The 17352-nt window shown below is 32.3% G+C and overlaps 1 protein-coding gene across 8 annotated transcripts in view; it reads right to left on the minus strand.

The window, feature by feature from the left end:
• Window positions 1-16035, minus strand: part of LOC118744377 — a 44780-nt gene extending 28745 nt beyond the window's left edge. For 3 of the 8 annotated variants that reach the window (XR_004993531.1, XM_036477361.1, XM_036477352.1), the window contains exon 1: window positions 9862-10325. Coding sequence is in view for 1 of the 8 variants with exons in the window: in XM_036477351.1 (XP_036333244.1) it covers window positions 15663-15720 (58 nt within the window). In the remaining 7 variants the exon portion in view is untranslated. Of the gene's footprint in view, window positions 1-9861; window positions 10326-13828; window positions 14367-15579; window positions 15598-15662; window positions 15925-15991 lie in introns of those variants that run through there. The other 5 variants (XM_036477356.1, XM_036477357.1, XM_036477351.1 and 2 more) reach the window with 3 other exon arrangements.
• Window positions 16036-17352: the final 1317 nt, after the last annotated feature.

Genomic DNA, 17352 nt, shown 5'->3' on the forward strand with positions numbered 1-17352 from the left:
TTCAATAAAAGCGTAATTTCACTCCACCTTAACGTCTAAAGCAGTAAAGGGCAGTGTCTTTTAAACTACCAAGCTGTTGTTGCAACAGTTTTCCCGGCCTCTTTTGTAATCATTAATAATTCCATAGCAAATTAGCATTGTGTGGCCGCGCAACTGTGGTACAGGTGTAAAGTTTAAAGTACACAACAACAAAACAATTAATTTTGCTTGTATTCGTAAAGATATTTGTACATACACTGGTGGCAGAAATAATAGAAACACCTTATTTTGACCAGTTTTGGCTATATTTCTTCTTTTTTTTTAATGTTTGATATTTTTTTTTATAAAACTCTAGCTCATTATATAATAAGCTGCATATAAGTGCGCATTTCAAACTTTTTACAAAAATTATATAAATTCAACAAATTTTACCAAGTGCAAGTTTAAAGCAGCTAAAAGTAACGAGTTGATTTTTAATAATTTTTTGCTCTTAACAAGTGAAAACTGCCGTTGTTTTTTTAATTTTTTTTAGCGAATGGTCTTGCTCATTTTATTCCATATGAAATACATATTTTGAGCATAATTTATATGTATGAAAGAAAATGAACAAAACCGTCAGAAAAAAAATTATCAAAAATCAACGCGAATTTATGAAACTTGACTAATATTATACTAAAATTGAATAGACTATAAAATTGCGTAGCCGAATTTTTTCTAGAAATTCTCATTATAAATTTTGAAATTTGGGGGACCATTTTTTGAAATTTGTAAAATTTTATAAACCTTGTAGAAGGTTTGAAACTTTGAGTTGTATGCTTTTCGTTGAGGTATATACTAAATGAAAAAATTAATTAAAAATAAATAAAAATGGGGTGAAGTAGTGTCCCTAATAATGTGGCCACCACTGTGAGCATGTAGTATAAAAGTTATAGCGCAACTGAACTGTTAAGACATAAAATTGCCACTAAATTAATATACATTAATATGTATATGTTTGTACATACAAACATATGTACACTGTGAATACATACATATGTATATTTATTTATGCGCGTCTATGGCTGAAAAACACATTGATATTAACTAGTCGGGATTGATGTTTTTCTTAAATTTTTTCTTTCAAATTGCATGCAGATAATTCAGATAATTATACACTTACACAAATACACCCATACATGTGTATGTATTTAAATATCTGAGTTCAATCGAAATTTTTTTTTTTGTTTGGCTAAACGAGGTCTGCTACGTACTACTAGAATTACAAACGCAGGTGATCAAATTAATGGCTTTTTCGTTTCTAGCGAAAAGTGCCCTCTAAGCACAAGCACTAAGAACCGGGCAATGAAAAGACAACATTTTTTTAGAAACGAAAACGCCATAACTGCTTCTACACGCATAAAAGATACACATCGCACACCGCCTTCAAAAGAGGCACAACTCAAAATTTGGCATTTTTGAAATTATGCGCTAAAAATGTACATAGAGCGTTTATTTACCGTTCAGCAAAAGCTCAAACAAATTTGTGTTATAATTTGTTAAAAAAAAAAACCTAAGATAAGTCTTTCTTGCTTGTATGATAATCATGTGCTAAGTAATAGTTTTTCGTATTTTCTGACAAACGTGTAATTTTGAGTTGTGCCCTTTTTGAAGACGTGCGTGAAGGTGTGCGATATGGTCATAGTACACAGCATGCATTAATGTAGTATGTATATACATATGTATGTACATAAGTATGTTTGTAAATATCTATGTGTGGAATATAACTTAAAAATTTAAATTTGTGCTTTATAAAGTTAGCAGCAGTCGCTTACGATTGAAGAGAAAACCAGTTTGCGTGAACGAAGGAACAAAGGTTAATTTTTAAAAGCAGCGTCAAATATTCACTGAAAAAACAAATTAATGAAGAGCTGCTTACAAATAAGCCAGTTTCAGGCAGAAGTTTTCCTCTACCAGGAAGCGATACCGTGCGTTTTAGTGCTACCATCTCGCCCTGAGCGAATTTTTATTTTTTTTTACAGTTTTATCTACTAGATTACGTCCGCGAATGGGGGATCAGATTATGCATATTGCACTCGCTTCAAAAGAGGCACAACTCAAAAAAAAATTAATAATTAAAAATTTGGTAAATTTTTTTAATAAATCCATTGATAGGATTTAACTCCAATTAATGCAAATATTTTTTTCTTCGTGATTAGAAGTATACTCTCTAACTAGAAAACTACTGTTATAGCCGTTTTTATGCTAACTGAACCGGATTAGTATTTTCTTGATTATTCCACTCAAATTTAAACTACTCTGTTGAATTTTATTATTGCCGTTTATCTCGTGATTGCATATTATTAACTTCAACCTGCGCTTAAATGATGTTCATGTACTTCTATGTGTGTATGTATACTATATATATACTTATGATAGTATATAAAGACTTATTTAAATTACTTGAACTATTAGCTTAAATGATCACTTTTGAATAGAACAAAAATGCCTTATAAAACTAAGTTAATATAAGTGACACATGCACTTGAGAATATACTAGATTGTGTCTTTTCAAGGATATGACCAACTCACTGCACGTCAAGCCAATATAATTTGTTGAAATGAAACACAGAAGCCTCAAAAAGGAATGACATCAACATTTTCACGTCCACGTAGATAAATGGTGTCATCATGGGCGAGTATATACATAGATATGTACATCATATGTGTACATACATATTGCAAACAAAAAACATGGTTGCAAAAAAATGCAAATATATAGGAGTTACCGCAAGAACATAGCATGTGAACATCCAATAATGTTTTTATCTTCGCTTGCTCACTCGCACTTTCACACACTCCAAATATACGCCATTGTAGCGGAAACGGAAATGAGGTCTCTATTGGCATATTCATACTCACATATGCTTATGTTTTTTTGTGTACCCCCGTATGAACACTTTTATAAATGTTTGTCGCAATTTTAGCAGCACGCAAATGGTGCAGTAATTTAAATGAAATCGTCATTTTCATACGTTGGTTAATAAACATTTATTCATACATATAATGGATGTATGTACATACATATGTATGTATGCATGTATGTATGTACATATGTGTGTAAGTATATTTGGCAGTCAAAATTGTAAAAAATAAAAATTGCTTGCCACTCACGTTTTTGTTAGGTGTTTGTTCGAGCTTTCCGTCCAATTTATGTTGTGCATGTGAAAGTTGTCACACAAACGGAAGGGGACGCACTGTTTTACAACATTATTAAAATTATTAAAATTTATCAAAATTTTTCAAGGGACCATTTTCTTCCTTCGTTAAAAGTGAATTTGGAAAATATTTTAAACTTGCTTCAACGTGTAGCAAAACGTTTTCTTCACTTCAAACTAGGGCTGTGCGATTAATAGATTACTCAAAATTTTAATTAATCATAAAGTAAATAACTCAATTATTCGATTAATTGGAAATTATGATTACTCAAAAGTTCAGTTACTCGAGTAATCAAGATTTTTGATTAACCAAAAACAAAAATATTTGAGCAAGTTGCTTTATGATTAATCAACATTTCGAGTAAAATGAGTAATCAACATTTCAACTCTTTACATACATATGTATTAAGTAGTTAAAGTTCCTTGATACTTTGAAAACAACGTTTCTGTTTTCAAAAATTAAAACAAAAAATTGTTTTCATATACAGAATGTAAAAAAGAAAATAAGCATTTTCCAAAGCAAACTCTTCTAACGAGCAAAATTATTTTTTTTGAGTAATCATATTTCAAGTAACTCGATTAATCATCGTTTTGAGTAATCAAAATCTTGATTACTCGAGTAATTGATTAACCGAATAATTGATTAACCAACTTGCTCGAGTAATCGAATAATCGCACAGCCCTACTTCAAACCGATGGTGTCTCCATTTCCTTTTGCATGGAAAAGCAAATAAAAATACAAAACGAAACTAAGCAAGTGAAAAAGAGAAAATTAAAAGAAAAAGATTGTAAAGGTTGTATCACTTGAGTAGTTGCAACCGTGTTGCAAATTTTCATTTTGTTCAATCTCATTACACTTAACTTAAATTAGATTAGAACAAAAATTCTTGTTTCCATTTCGACATTAAAAATGTCTATGTACATAGATATCTGCCTAATTTGTTGTTCTGCCATATTTGTTTGTTCAATATCACTTCGATTGCAATCCTTTTTTGCATTGTTTGCATTTCTTTGTACACTTCTAGCTGTCAATTTAAATGTTCAAGTTAATTTAAATGAATACTTTTTTATTTTGAAGAAAAATAAAAATATGTAAAATAAATAATAATTAAGAAATAAAGTGATCATGTGCTGCGCTGTCCGTCAATAAAGCGTGCAAAGTGAGATCACCGATCACTGAGGTGATGAGTGATTCCAGCGAGACCACATTCATACGGACATTCCAACGGTGTGAGTAAAGCAATGCAATGCACAAGTAAGGAATACTAATGTGAGGTAAATTAATTTTACGTGGACATTTTTGGAGTTGCAAAATTTATTTTGTGCATAAATGCTTTTCGATAGTGCAGAACCAACTCGTGTGATACTCGATGATAGAAAAATTTCGTGATTTTCGATTCGTAAGACGCACAGTGGTCTGAAATCCAAATATAGGTTGACAAAACTATTTGCTCAAAGACGCTTTGACACAGTTTGACAACACTTTTTATATGTTTTATACTATGTTTTTGAGGTCGCTGATTACGAATCTTAAGTCAGATTTTAAAAATTCAAAATGGCAGATCCAATATGGCGAAGACAAAAGTTTAGAAGTCTAGGCCTTTTAATAAAGCATGGCATGGTGAATATGTAAGTATAATATGGCGTCTATGTATTAAAACACCCCCACGTAGTTGGATCTGCCACTGAAGTCAAGTGTTTGTTTTTGTTCCTGTATAAGTTCCCGAAGAGATTAAACCCTTCACAACGCACAACAGCTCCTTTACCACCTTGAAGCAGGTATTGGCCATAACGGAGGCCAAGCGGCCTTATTCAACAAACCAGCCATGTTAAAGAACCGCAGTTAGTTTTTCTGTTTGTATTTCAAATTTTATATTCACTTTCAAATAATAAGTTCATTCAAACAACCAAAATAAACGTCAAAAAAGAGAGAGTGGTGCCTTCTTAATTTAGAAAGCCTCGGGTTACTTAACTCTGTGCTAGTTTCCATTGGTGCAATATGTACATTGTCTGGTTTAGGAATATGAAAATTTCAACTCTGAGCAACTTAACTCTCTATTTATATATTTAATTCTGGGTGTTCCCCAAGTAGAAAACATTTATTGTGAATCAAATTTTATTTCTATAAACTTTCACAAGAAACAAAAAAAAGCTTAGAATAGTCGAATTGGTAAGAAATTGTATACATAACGAAAATTGGTCTGAAGGATTGAGTGTGAATAAAGTGCGTCATTGTGTTCTGTGGTAACTTCACAAGTAAAGGTAGTACTTCTTGCGGCAGTAATCTTTAAATAATCATATCCACAGTATACAGTAAACCAGCCATTGACAATATGCTTATTTGAAAATTCCCACCATGCAAAACATGAGAAATAGGCAACAATTGTCAATGGCAACAAATTGGCGACTCACCGATTTATTGCTGTGGTGACAAATCGGCAACATCACTTCGTTCATGTCAATTTTGAATAAAAAAGTTCTCAAAAATTCCGAAACTTATGAATATGGCGTCAATAGTATTGGCCAAAAGCGTCTAAATTATGCCCAAGGAGAAGATTGAAAAAATAGGAAGTCTCACAGCGAGAAAATGAATTAATTCCGATTGTAAGTTGCAATTTGGTATACAAAAAAATAAATGAGGTATTAAAAAGAATAAAATTATTCCAAATATCGCCTGAAGCGATAAGAAAAGGACTCATTCAGGTAATAAGAAAACGACTCGCCCAGGCGAGTTGCCTTCGGCGGACGTTTTAGAGCGACCGGTAATAGGAAATCGATTCGATGGCAATATTACCGGCAATAAATTTGTTTCCGAGGGCGACACGTTTTCTTATTACCGGCAACACAAATTGTTTGGTGGGTTAATACATGAAATATTGTGCATGTATAGGATTTTTTCGTCATTAACCCATAGGCAACGACTGGTCCAAAATTACCCACAAATGTTTGTTGATATATTTTAAATGTAAATTTGAACAGCAAAATTTGTAAAAAAAAAAATAATAAAACAAAAATATTGTTAATTACTGCATGGGAGGTGGGCGTGGTTATTGACAGATTTCGCCAAAATTTAATACTAACATAAATTATACCAAAGGCAAGTTCGGCACCGACTCTCGTTAAAATATCCAAGTTTTGCTCGAGTCAGCGTGTTTATCAACACGGTTGAACCACTTCATCTTGTCATTATGAATATTTTGAAATAGGTATGTATGTGTATACATATATGAAAATAAATTTTATACGGTTGACTAAAAGGCCCTACACACGGATCGATTTATCGGCCAACCAGTTGGCTAACAGCTAGAAGTTGGTGGTAAATTAGCCGTGTGTACACAAGTTGGCAAACCTTCATCAAGTTGTTCGTCAGGTTGGAGTAAAATCTAAAATATTTGATTTATGAGGCAGAGGGGTCAACTTGTTGCTCTGTGTGTAGACAAGTTGGCAACCTAAAATGCGATTTCATTTTTTTTAAAGGCGCCTTTAACGGGCTCGCTTATCTGCATAAACCGTCTTTACTTGCATTAACTCATGCATTATCCTCTTTCAAATGTGAATAAGCCGCTGAACAAATACATACAAATTTCGTGCATTTGTTTGAGCATCGAGATATAATTTTGTGTACATATTTCATAAAAGCTATGGAGGTCTCCAATATAAGAGTGGTATATTTGAAAACTAGAGAGTTCTACATTTAAGCTAAGTAATACTTGTTTTATCCCTAAACAATGGGACCATTTTCCAATGTCAGCCCACCAATATTCACCCAAATTGTGTTCGCAACTGCATCCGGTAATAATCGGTTACGCTTCACGCCTAATTTGCTTGGAAATTTGTGTTTCTCGTTATTTTATTTTATGTGACTTGAAAATATTTTTCACTTTAAGAAAATATTGAAATTGGATTTCATTTGGGTTAACGAAAACGACAACTGTGAAAAAATATCAACCAATACATTCAAACAAATTATCAAATAAGCATATTTACATTTTTTGTTTTGCCTATCTGGATTACTGTATACTGTGATCATATCCACTTAATGCTTTCTATTTAGTGATTATATTTTCTTACGAACAAGTAATTTTCAGCCTTATAACTTTACATATACATACATATGTACTATATCTATGGAAGAAATATTTTTTATTGAAAACCGCAAAGATTTGCCCTACTAAATCAGGGATGCAGTGGTAATATCGATTTCCCGTTTCAACCGGAAGTGGGTTAAACTGACCAGAAGTCCATTTTATTTATTTATTTTTTTTTTCAAATTAGACGCCAATCAAATCAGCCAGCTGTAGCAAAAAATTGAGCTAAATAGAAAATTAAACTCACTTCTGCAGGTTAAATGACTAAACAGAGCTGCAGCTGATACATTTTATTGGATTTTCGTAAAACTCATTTGCCCCAAATTGAATGACATCATTAAGAACGGCTTCGTGATTTCGAGTACTTATGTATTTAGTACATTACATAGCATTCGTCTGAGACAATCGAATAGAAAGAACTATGACCGAACTGTAGTAGTGGAGCGATATAAGGTTAAAAGGAGGAGCGAGAATGAAAGGGAAACGTAATCGCAACAAAAATCAGGCAGTTATGAGAAAACAAAATAAATTACTTTCTACTAAACTTCACTTACATACATACATATGTATTTATGTAGTTAGTGGGGATGTAGATATGTCTCAATGGGTCTAGCTCGGCTAAGGAATGTGGGCCAAAATACGAAAGTGGAGAATGTTTTGTAAACAGGACCTACATATATGTATATGTATGGATATGTATGTATATAGATATGCGATGTGGTGGAGAGAATAAAGAATTCGCTCATCAAATGTTAAGAGAAGCAGAGAGACTGTTATATGCTAGGAAAGAAACGGAAAGGCAGTGGGAAATTGTTTTGAGCAGAAATAATTTTTTTTTTAAATGCCTAACAAAGTTTTACTAAAAAATTGTTTTTAAAATTGTTCATAGAATCAAAATTTTATAACCATATATATAACTTTTTGCGTAGCTGTCTTGCTCGTATGTATGTCAGCTGATAGAACTAGGTTAATGGCGTAGAACAGTGGAGCGTAGCATGCCAAGTGGCACACACAACGCATACCTCCAACAAACACTTGATAACATTAGTGGTGAAAATACATACATACATACACATGTATATTCATCCTACCGCAGATTTAGGAAATAAGCGCTATGAAGGGTGAATGCGAAACAAAACGATTAAATACAAATGCGTAATAAATCGAAGAGTGAAATTTTATAAAACAAATACATTTATCTAAGACTCATGAAAATCCCGCTAACTTGTTCCTCTCATTTCAAATGCCAAAACAAATTTCTTCGAATACTTACAAAATTCATATGTATGCTCATTTACGAAAAGACTGTTCATTCTACAAGAAAAAAACATAAAAATATAATTCCTAAACTTTGTGCAAAACTCGCGAAAATTCAGCAAATTTTCATGAAAATTTTCAACTTTTTAATCAGATTTTTTAGAATTTTTTTGAGTATGCATATTTTTAGCCCAATAACATTATTTTATAATAATAAAGTGCAAGTTTTAAGTAGCTAGGAAGTACCGCTGATTTTTGGCAATTTTTTTTCACGCAGTCTCTTCCTTACAAAAATTTTTTTTTTTTGGAAATACTTTATATGGAAAAAATGCAAAACACCTTCAACAAAAAAAAAAATTCTCAAAAATCAATGAGATTTTTGACTAACTCCGAACTTACATTTTTTTTTAACTTAACTTTTTGAACTTAAATTTTTAACGGGCTGCAAAACTGCATACTCAAAAAAATTATAAAAAATCTGATTAAAAAATTGAAAATTTTGATGAAAATTTGCTGAATTATTTTTATGTTTTTTGTTGTTGAATGAACCATATTTTTATAAAAAGTTGGCGGAAAAATATTAGAGTAAAAATTGTTGCTTATATTGTGAAAAAATTGCTGTGCCAATACTTTGTTCCGGCAGTGTAGTTCATTAAACAGCAAATCACATGAATTAACTTTTTTTAATTGCACGCAGAACTCGTGAAAATGCAAGAAACTTTCATCGAAATTTTCAATTTTTTCAATACGATTTCTTCGAACAATTTTGATTTTTGAGTACTTTTTTCCGAGGGTTTTGCGCATTTTCTTCGATATAACGCATGAATATTTGTGAATTTTGGTGGTTGAACTAAGAGGTCCATATGGACTAATTCTAAGAGAGCTCAGCGATTTGTCAGACGGTGCGGCCCAGTTTTGATGGAATTTAGCGGTTAATGCTACAACCCGCAGGCGGAGAGGAAGTCACCACATTAATACTAAAATGAAAGCTATAAAGATATGTTTGGTAATCTGCTAAGCATTCGGAATGAAGCAATAAACTGTATGATAGTTTTTCTTAACGATACTCGATAGGTAAGCCTGCATTTATGTATATTGTTATTTTTTTCCATATAAGGTCGCAAGCACAAATTAAAAGAGGGTCCGGGACAAAATCAGAAATCATCCATAAATATACAAGTGTATAGGTATGCTGAGTTTTCGGAGCATTTATAAATAGTTTTAAAAAAATTGATCCCTTGCTATCAATTATTACTGAGAAATGCGTGTCTTATGAGCTTCAATAATGTTAATATATACGTACATAGGTATGTAAATGTGTAATACAAAGTAAATGCACTTACCATACGGTGCGGTCCACGAGTGAGACGGGCGAGTATCCAGCAAATAATGGCGGTGCAGCCGGTTTTTCGAAATCGAATTCAGTGGTGCAAGTTCAAATGTTTTCAGTGTCGTTTATGTACGCGTTTTTTTGCAGTTGTCAATATTTGTTGCAGATGAGTCAGAAATTTTAATTAGATTTTAGTTAGTTTTGATTTTCGTTTATTCAAAATGAATGCATGAGTATGTATGCGTGTAATTATGTCCACAAGTTAACACACAAAAAAAGTTTTCACGAAGTTACATATGAATCACAAAATGAAAGCGAGTTAAATAAACAAAAAAATGTAAAGAAAATTGTTAATTAATACTCATTATTTATTGCATTTGCACTTTTAACTCTTTTGTTAATGTTTAATATTCTCTCACAAATGTGTGCCCTTTGAACTGTATTTAATTCACATGGATGCTATGTATAAACACAATGCTAAAGAGTTAGTTAAAAATTTGGAATAAAATTTGTTGTCATAATATTTGTAGCATGATTATGTACATTGGGGTGGCCCTTAAAAATCAAATGAACGATTTTTTTTTTTGGTCTCACCTCCTTAATCGGCAATACTACGGTCACAGATATGACAAATAAATTTTGGTCGCGATTAGAGACAGTTAAGGCGTGTCCCACAGGGGGCAAAGCTCAGATTCCTCTATACATAGACTCAAAAAGTTAAAATTAATTTTTTTATCTAAGACTCAAAATCGATACTATCATAGTCGAAGATATCACATATAATTTTGGCCCCGATTGAAGTTGGTTAAGCGGTGTCGCAAAGAGGTCAAAAGCCAGATGGAGGCCTCTATGGAGACTCAAAAAATTAAAAATTGCAGTCGGTTAAGACGATTTCATAGCGGCAATCTGAAATTTGACCCCTGTGCAGCACGCGTTAACCGACTGCAATCGGGCCCTAAATTTATATATATATATATATATATTATTTATATCTTCGACTATAGCAGCATCGACGTAGGTGTTGAGGTTTAGGAAATCTGATGTAAAAATTAGCTTGCTATATTTAATGACCACCCTAATGTAATGTATGTATGTATGTACAGATATGGTAGATACATATAAGCTCGTATATACATAAATTACTTTTTATGTGTGGTTAGTAAATATTCGAAACCTCTATCATCCGCCATTTCATGACTAAGTATATACATACATACATAGTACTCAAATATAATTAAACATGGAGGTACATATCGTCGATGTTTTTGCCAAACCGCTCATCGACAAATTGAAAAACCGCCTATCTTACGACACTCAAATTTTACAGGAGAGCAAAAAAAAACGGGTTTTCTTCGAAGGCATTGCGCCTTGATAGGAGGTATTTTCTCTAGCTATTATTTTACAAATCTGTTGTTTTAATAACGATTTTATGATTTTTATGCATAAATCTCAATGCCTGGTGTTCAGGGTTACCAAATCTCATTTTTGGCACAACGGCGATTTAGGCGGTTTTGCAGCTGGTCGATGGGCGGTTTTGCAAAACATGCTCTAAATGATTGTCTCTGGTTCTTAAAAAATAATAATAATATTCAACTTCCACAGCCAAAGGTAGACAAGTTTGTCATTACGTACATACATATATACTATACATATCGACCCCTTTGCGCAAAATTATCGTATGTTACAAAAACCAAATTTTACAGGAAAGTGTTTTTTTTTGTATTTTTCTCTGCTTTGACTAGCACCATCAATACCAAAGTTTAGATTTGCTGAGATAATTGAGAAATATAACTAAACGCAAGAATTTTTTTGTAAAAAGGTCTCTAATTCTTATTTCTTAGCCCGTATGATAATTTCGCCCACAAGAAAAAAATCATTGACACATACGATAAAATTTACAGTCAATTTTTGGGGTAGCTATTGGGCCTCAAGCCATAATATTTGAACACGTGATGCGTCTACATTTTTTATCTGCTACCCCTCAGTTTAGTTTCATTCCATAAAGAAAAATGTTGGTGAAGAAAATTGTAGATCAATCGGTTAAGGATAAGGAGTGTCCTCAGGCCCCTCAAGGACTCGAGTATTTGAAAAATCACAAAGGTAGGCACTCGAAGTGTTACCAATTAAAAATTCTATAATTTTGTCTATTTTGCTTTTTTTAATCGAAAACATCAGCTCATTATAAGAACCAGTCAAGGTTTAAGAAAAATGTATTAATGTTCGATGTAGCCATAAACTGGGAATTTTTTACAACCTATCGCACATGTCACAGGGGTTTTAATACCTGGTTCGCATACCGTCTGTTAGAATAGATCTTAATGAAAATGCACACTAAATCGCTTAGATTGATGAGGAAAAAGGATCTAGCCATGCCCGATTAACTGGCCTTGTGTGCAAAAGAAAATTCCAGCATTAACTAATTAATCACCAAACCTACTTAATCAAATTAAGGGTTAATGATTAAAAATTAATTTTTTAATTGCGGTTACGATTAACTGTTCGATCATATTAAAATTCATCATAATTAACTGTTATCAGATTGGATTAAATTGAATTAACAAATTGATTAAAAAAATCAATCGATTAGTGCCAACACTGATTGTGAAGACGTATGGCTATCAAATGAAAGAATATTCAAGAATAATTTGTGTTTGCGATTACATTGTCATTATCATTTTAAATTGTGTATTATCACACCGTAATATAAGTTTTGACTAAATTCAATGTTTTTTTCCATGTCAAAAATTGTGCTTTCGAGATTTTCTTATCTATATTGCTTTTTTTTAGAAAGGAAAAGAAGTAGCCAACCAAATTAGAAGTTTGGATGTTATTTAATGCTTATTATTTTGTATAAATGTAGAGTGAAAACGATGTAAGTTAAATCTTGAACTGCCTGCAAGGATTATAATAAATGAAGTGACTACAAAATATAGTTGATTTTTGGTTAATTTTATTTTTGTGGCGGTGTTATGAATTTTTCCAGATTGTTCGAAAAATTGTTCTATATTGAGAAAACGAGCAACACCTGCTACAAAAAAAAAGTTGCCAAAAATCAACGGATATTTCTAGCTACCTCAAACTTAAACTTTATTGCACTAAAATTGAAAGGACTACAAAACTGCATGCTCAAAATGTTTCTAAGAAATCTATTTAAAAAGCTCGAAACCTTGATGAAACTTTTATGAAAAGTTTGATTTGAACTTAAATGGTTTTGGTTGGATAACAAGCTATACTTGCATTAAAAAAAAATAAACATAAAGCAAACAAAAGAAAATTAGCCCAAAAATTGCTATTTATATTTTCGCCAAAAATTTAATTTTTTAAATGCTTTTATGGAACTTGTTTTACTTTCAGGTCCGAAGGCGATATATAAGATATCTCATTTCATTAAGCCCTAATTTCGCAGAGCTGATTTTTCCATGAACTGGAACCAAACTGAAGGTTAGCGCATCGTAATTTTTAAATAGTACCTTATAAGATCCACCCGTACGTCAGTGTATGTATTTTACTTAGTACATATGTAAATGTTTAGTATGTTTAGAGTTAAATAAATATGTATATTTGTATCTAAATTTCTTTCCACCATCGATGGATTAATGTACAAATACACAGTTATGGAACAAAAGAGCCATCAAAGTAACGAATACAAGTAAAAATGCAAGGAAAATATTGATTTGTACAAGTTTCATTAAATACAAACTTACGCTATCAAATCGAAATTGTAAAAAAATGCTTTAAGGAGTAAAGCAAAAAATTTTAAAAATAATAAAAAAAAACGAAATGCATAAAATTAAAACACAATTATATATGTACATATGTATGCATTTATATAGTTAACAAAAGGACAGTCAGGATGGTGAGGGTTACAGAAATCGCTTGATGGACAGACAAGCAAGACAGTAACATTGATGAGCTAATAACACACATGTGTATGTATATAGATAGGTATACATAGAGTATGGCGATTGTGATTAACTCACTCGATTGAAAGTTTGTAGCTTAACCGGGGTGAAAGGATGTGTTTGTTGTGCGCGCGAGTGCTAGTGGGACAAGGCCACCAAGTATTTTGCAAGTTCAGAAGGGACGCAGTTGTCACGATGCTCTGTGGATACGTTCAGCTGGCGAGATGCGAGATGCACGCGTTCAGATACGATACAAAAAAGATATTTAGAGCAGCGAAACCGCAAAAATACTAAATGCCGAAATACTTTTTATTTGAGATTTTTGTTTTTGTCGGTGTATTTTTAATGTTCAGCGCTTACTTATATTCGAGTTTTTCGTTGTTTATTTTTATATTTTCTGCTTTGTGTGTTTCTTCGATTATCATTGTTATTATTTCGTATCTGAACAGCAGCGAGATGCTCTCGTATCCAAGCAGTTGTAAATCGGATATTTATATGCCTTCCTTTTCAACGACTTGCTGTTGAAAATTCGCAATTTTATTTGGTTTGATGCGCTTTTATGAAGTTTGCTTGAATTTACGCGAGATAAATCAGAATTTTACGCGCGGTAAAATTACTGAAAATATACATACATATGTGATAATGTGATATGAATATAATATAATATAACTTTCAATGTGCTTAGTTAATGAATGCCTTAATAAATGATAACAATCAATTTGCTGGACGTTTGAATTATTAATCAGATGTTATTCAGACATATTTTCCAACGCCGTTTGCTCTTCAAAAAACAAAAAAAAAAAAAAAGATAAGGGCTGTTTATAGATTGCAAATCATGTCACATTATTGTTATTTTGTTTTTGTTAGTAAACAATTTGCTTATCGTGCGGGTTACGATGCCCGGGAATGTCTGTGCAAGTGAACTTGGTGCAAAAGCAAGGCCAGTGTTTGCCGCCAGCACGAATTCGCTAGCTATTAGCTTTTCAGTGATAAAAATAGAACATTTGTTTGTAATGACTTAATGCTTTAGACGACAACCACTTTGCTCTTTTCGCCTCAATCAACCAAAGAATTAGTTTGCTGCATTCAATTTTATTATTTTCAATAGTAAAAAAAAATTCCTTAAATACATATATTTTTTTTACTATCAATATTATTTCTTTCATTTGCATTTTTAATAATTTTTTTCCTTCCATCTCAATGTTTAGTTGTTTTTCTTTTATTTTCTTTTTTCTGCACAAATTGACATGTTTATTTGGTTGCTTGTTTACTTTATTTTAGTTTTGCCCCCAATCGTATCAATATGGTGCTCACTGTGCTGTTATGTCAATAAGAACCTGACAAATCATGGCTGATTCTCACTGCTTTAGTAGATGCTGCAGCGATGATATCAGCTGTTCGATTTTTCATGAGGTAGAAATATTTTAGTAACTTCGTTTTGCAGCAGACATTGTAATCACTATAAGCAACAAAGTAGAAGACCGTTTCCGAAATTCATTTCATTAACTTATTTTATGTGTTTTTGGGGGTTGGAAAATTCAAATATTACAGTGGCAACACAGGGAGAAGACGTGTTGGCTACACACAGCTAGTAGGCACGCACCAAATACAAAAAAAAAATAAATATTAGCAATTCATGCTTTTTTTCGTTCTAAAATATTCCGCGACGAAATCATTTTAGTTAACTTCTACTGTCGATATTTTTGTATAATTATATTTGTATCCATTCTTTTGGTTACACAGCACATATGGGTACATGTGTATGTGAATAGCTACTATATGTACATATATATTATTTGTTTTTTTTTCAATTTAGCACCCAAACGTACCTTACTCGCAGAGTTTCAATTTCAAACTGACTAGCAAAAGAATCTATGAGATAGGCAAGCAACGCACGCCAGCAGATACTCACCGCTTTTTCGCTTAGTCCATAGTAACATTCGCAAACTTGATGGCTCCACACAGTACATTAGCGACGACTGAAGCACGTCACGATGCCCCAGTTCTCCACATGCGGCATTCACCACTCACCACCACTCACAGCATTTTTACCACCACATTTACTCTCTCATTTGTTATGCGCAACTCTCGCATACACACAATCACCCAAACGCATTTGTCCTATTTGCTCTAAAAGCTTTATTGAGCGTCGAGCTTTTGCATTTGAATTTTACCTAATATGTAAAATCAAAAATAATAGTTTGAACGCCTAGAAGTATGCAGCAACTGATTAAGATTTACCTGGATACACTTTTTAAATTCTTTGACAGGAATCAGGTCTTCGACTGAAATGAAAAATGTAGGTCTTTTGAAGGAAAATTCACTTAACTTTTAAGTGTGTTATCAAATCACTACTCCAAACTAATTGCTATCTACATTTATTTAAATGAACGGCCAAAATTCATAGAGCTGTACTAGCCCAGTCTGGTATGTACGCATGCAATTCCGCTCATATCTCTGTGTCTATTAGATGTCGACCAGGCCACTCTATCATCGCGTATCTATGTATCAGGGATGGGCGTTTTTGAATGAATTATTATTGAACTAAAAAAAAAATTCTTTCATTTGAAGTATGATGAATGAAAATTTATTCGCCATTCGAAATTACTTGAATAAGAAATGAAAATTTATTCTATTTTTTTTTACGTATTCATTTTTCTAATTACGCCCATCCCAGTTATTGGCCATTTGCCACTTTTGTTTAATTATTAATTTTTAAGAATTTTTAATTAAAATACAGTTCACAACAAAAAAAATCAACGAATTTTCACCTAAATTTCAAACTTTTTTCTCAGAAGTGTTAGAATTTTTTTGGGTAAGCAGTTTTATAGCCCATTCAATTTTAGTTTGATAATGTGCAAGTTTCAAGTGGCTAAAAATTATTTTTTTTGTCGCATTTGCCTCAATATAACGAATAAACACAATTTTTCCTCACACCCTCGGCGAAAAAATCAACAGTAATTTTTAGCCATTTGCACATTATTAGACTAAAATTGATTGGGCTATTAAAAAAAATTAAAACCTTCTGAGAAAAAAGTTTGAAATTTGGGTGAAAATTTATTGGATTTTTTTTTTAGTTTTCTACAAAGTTTTCAACTTGGGTTTACAAGGGTTTTGTTAGAGAATGAACTGGATTTTAATTGAAAATTTCTAAAAATAAAAAATAAGCGTGAATGTCAAACAATATAACTTTGAAATGGGGGTTCTATTGTATTAGCCAATACTGGGCTCGAATCGATACATACAATATCGTACTACTCGTCACGTAAAACACATATTTTTCGGATTATGACATACGTTAACGTACTCTTTGTCCCATTCAGCTTATACTGCCTGACATATCACGTAATTTTCTTTCGTATGGTTTTCGATGCGTGAACGGATGTTACGATTCGAGCCCAGTATGTATGTTCCAGCGAAGTCAATTTAAAAACCATACTTACCGTTCGGAGTCCCAAAGTAATGCCTTACAAATTTTAGCTTTAATCTCTAGCTAAACTTTCGAAGTAGCGTTCAATTCGAGTGGAAATGTTGGTGAATCCAATTCAGTTTCTTGAGGATTTCGACTAATCTAGGTACCAATTCTCCGCCCCTTTTTTATT

The sequence above is a fragment of the Rhagoletis pomonella genome, unplaced genomic scaffold (assembly GCF_013731165.1).
Source record: "Rhagoletis pomonella isolate Grant_MI unplaced genomic scaffold, Rhpom_1.0 Rhpom_scaffold_00008, whole genome shotgun sequence".
NCBI classification, from domain to species: Eukaryota; Metazoa; Arthropoda; class Insecta; order Diptera; family Tephritidae; genus Rhagoletis; species Rhagoletis pomonella.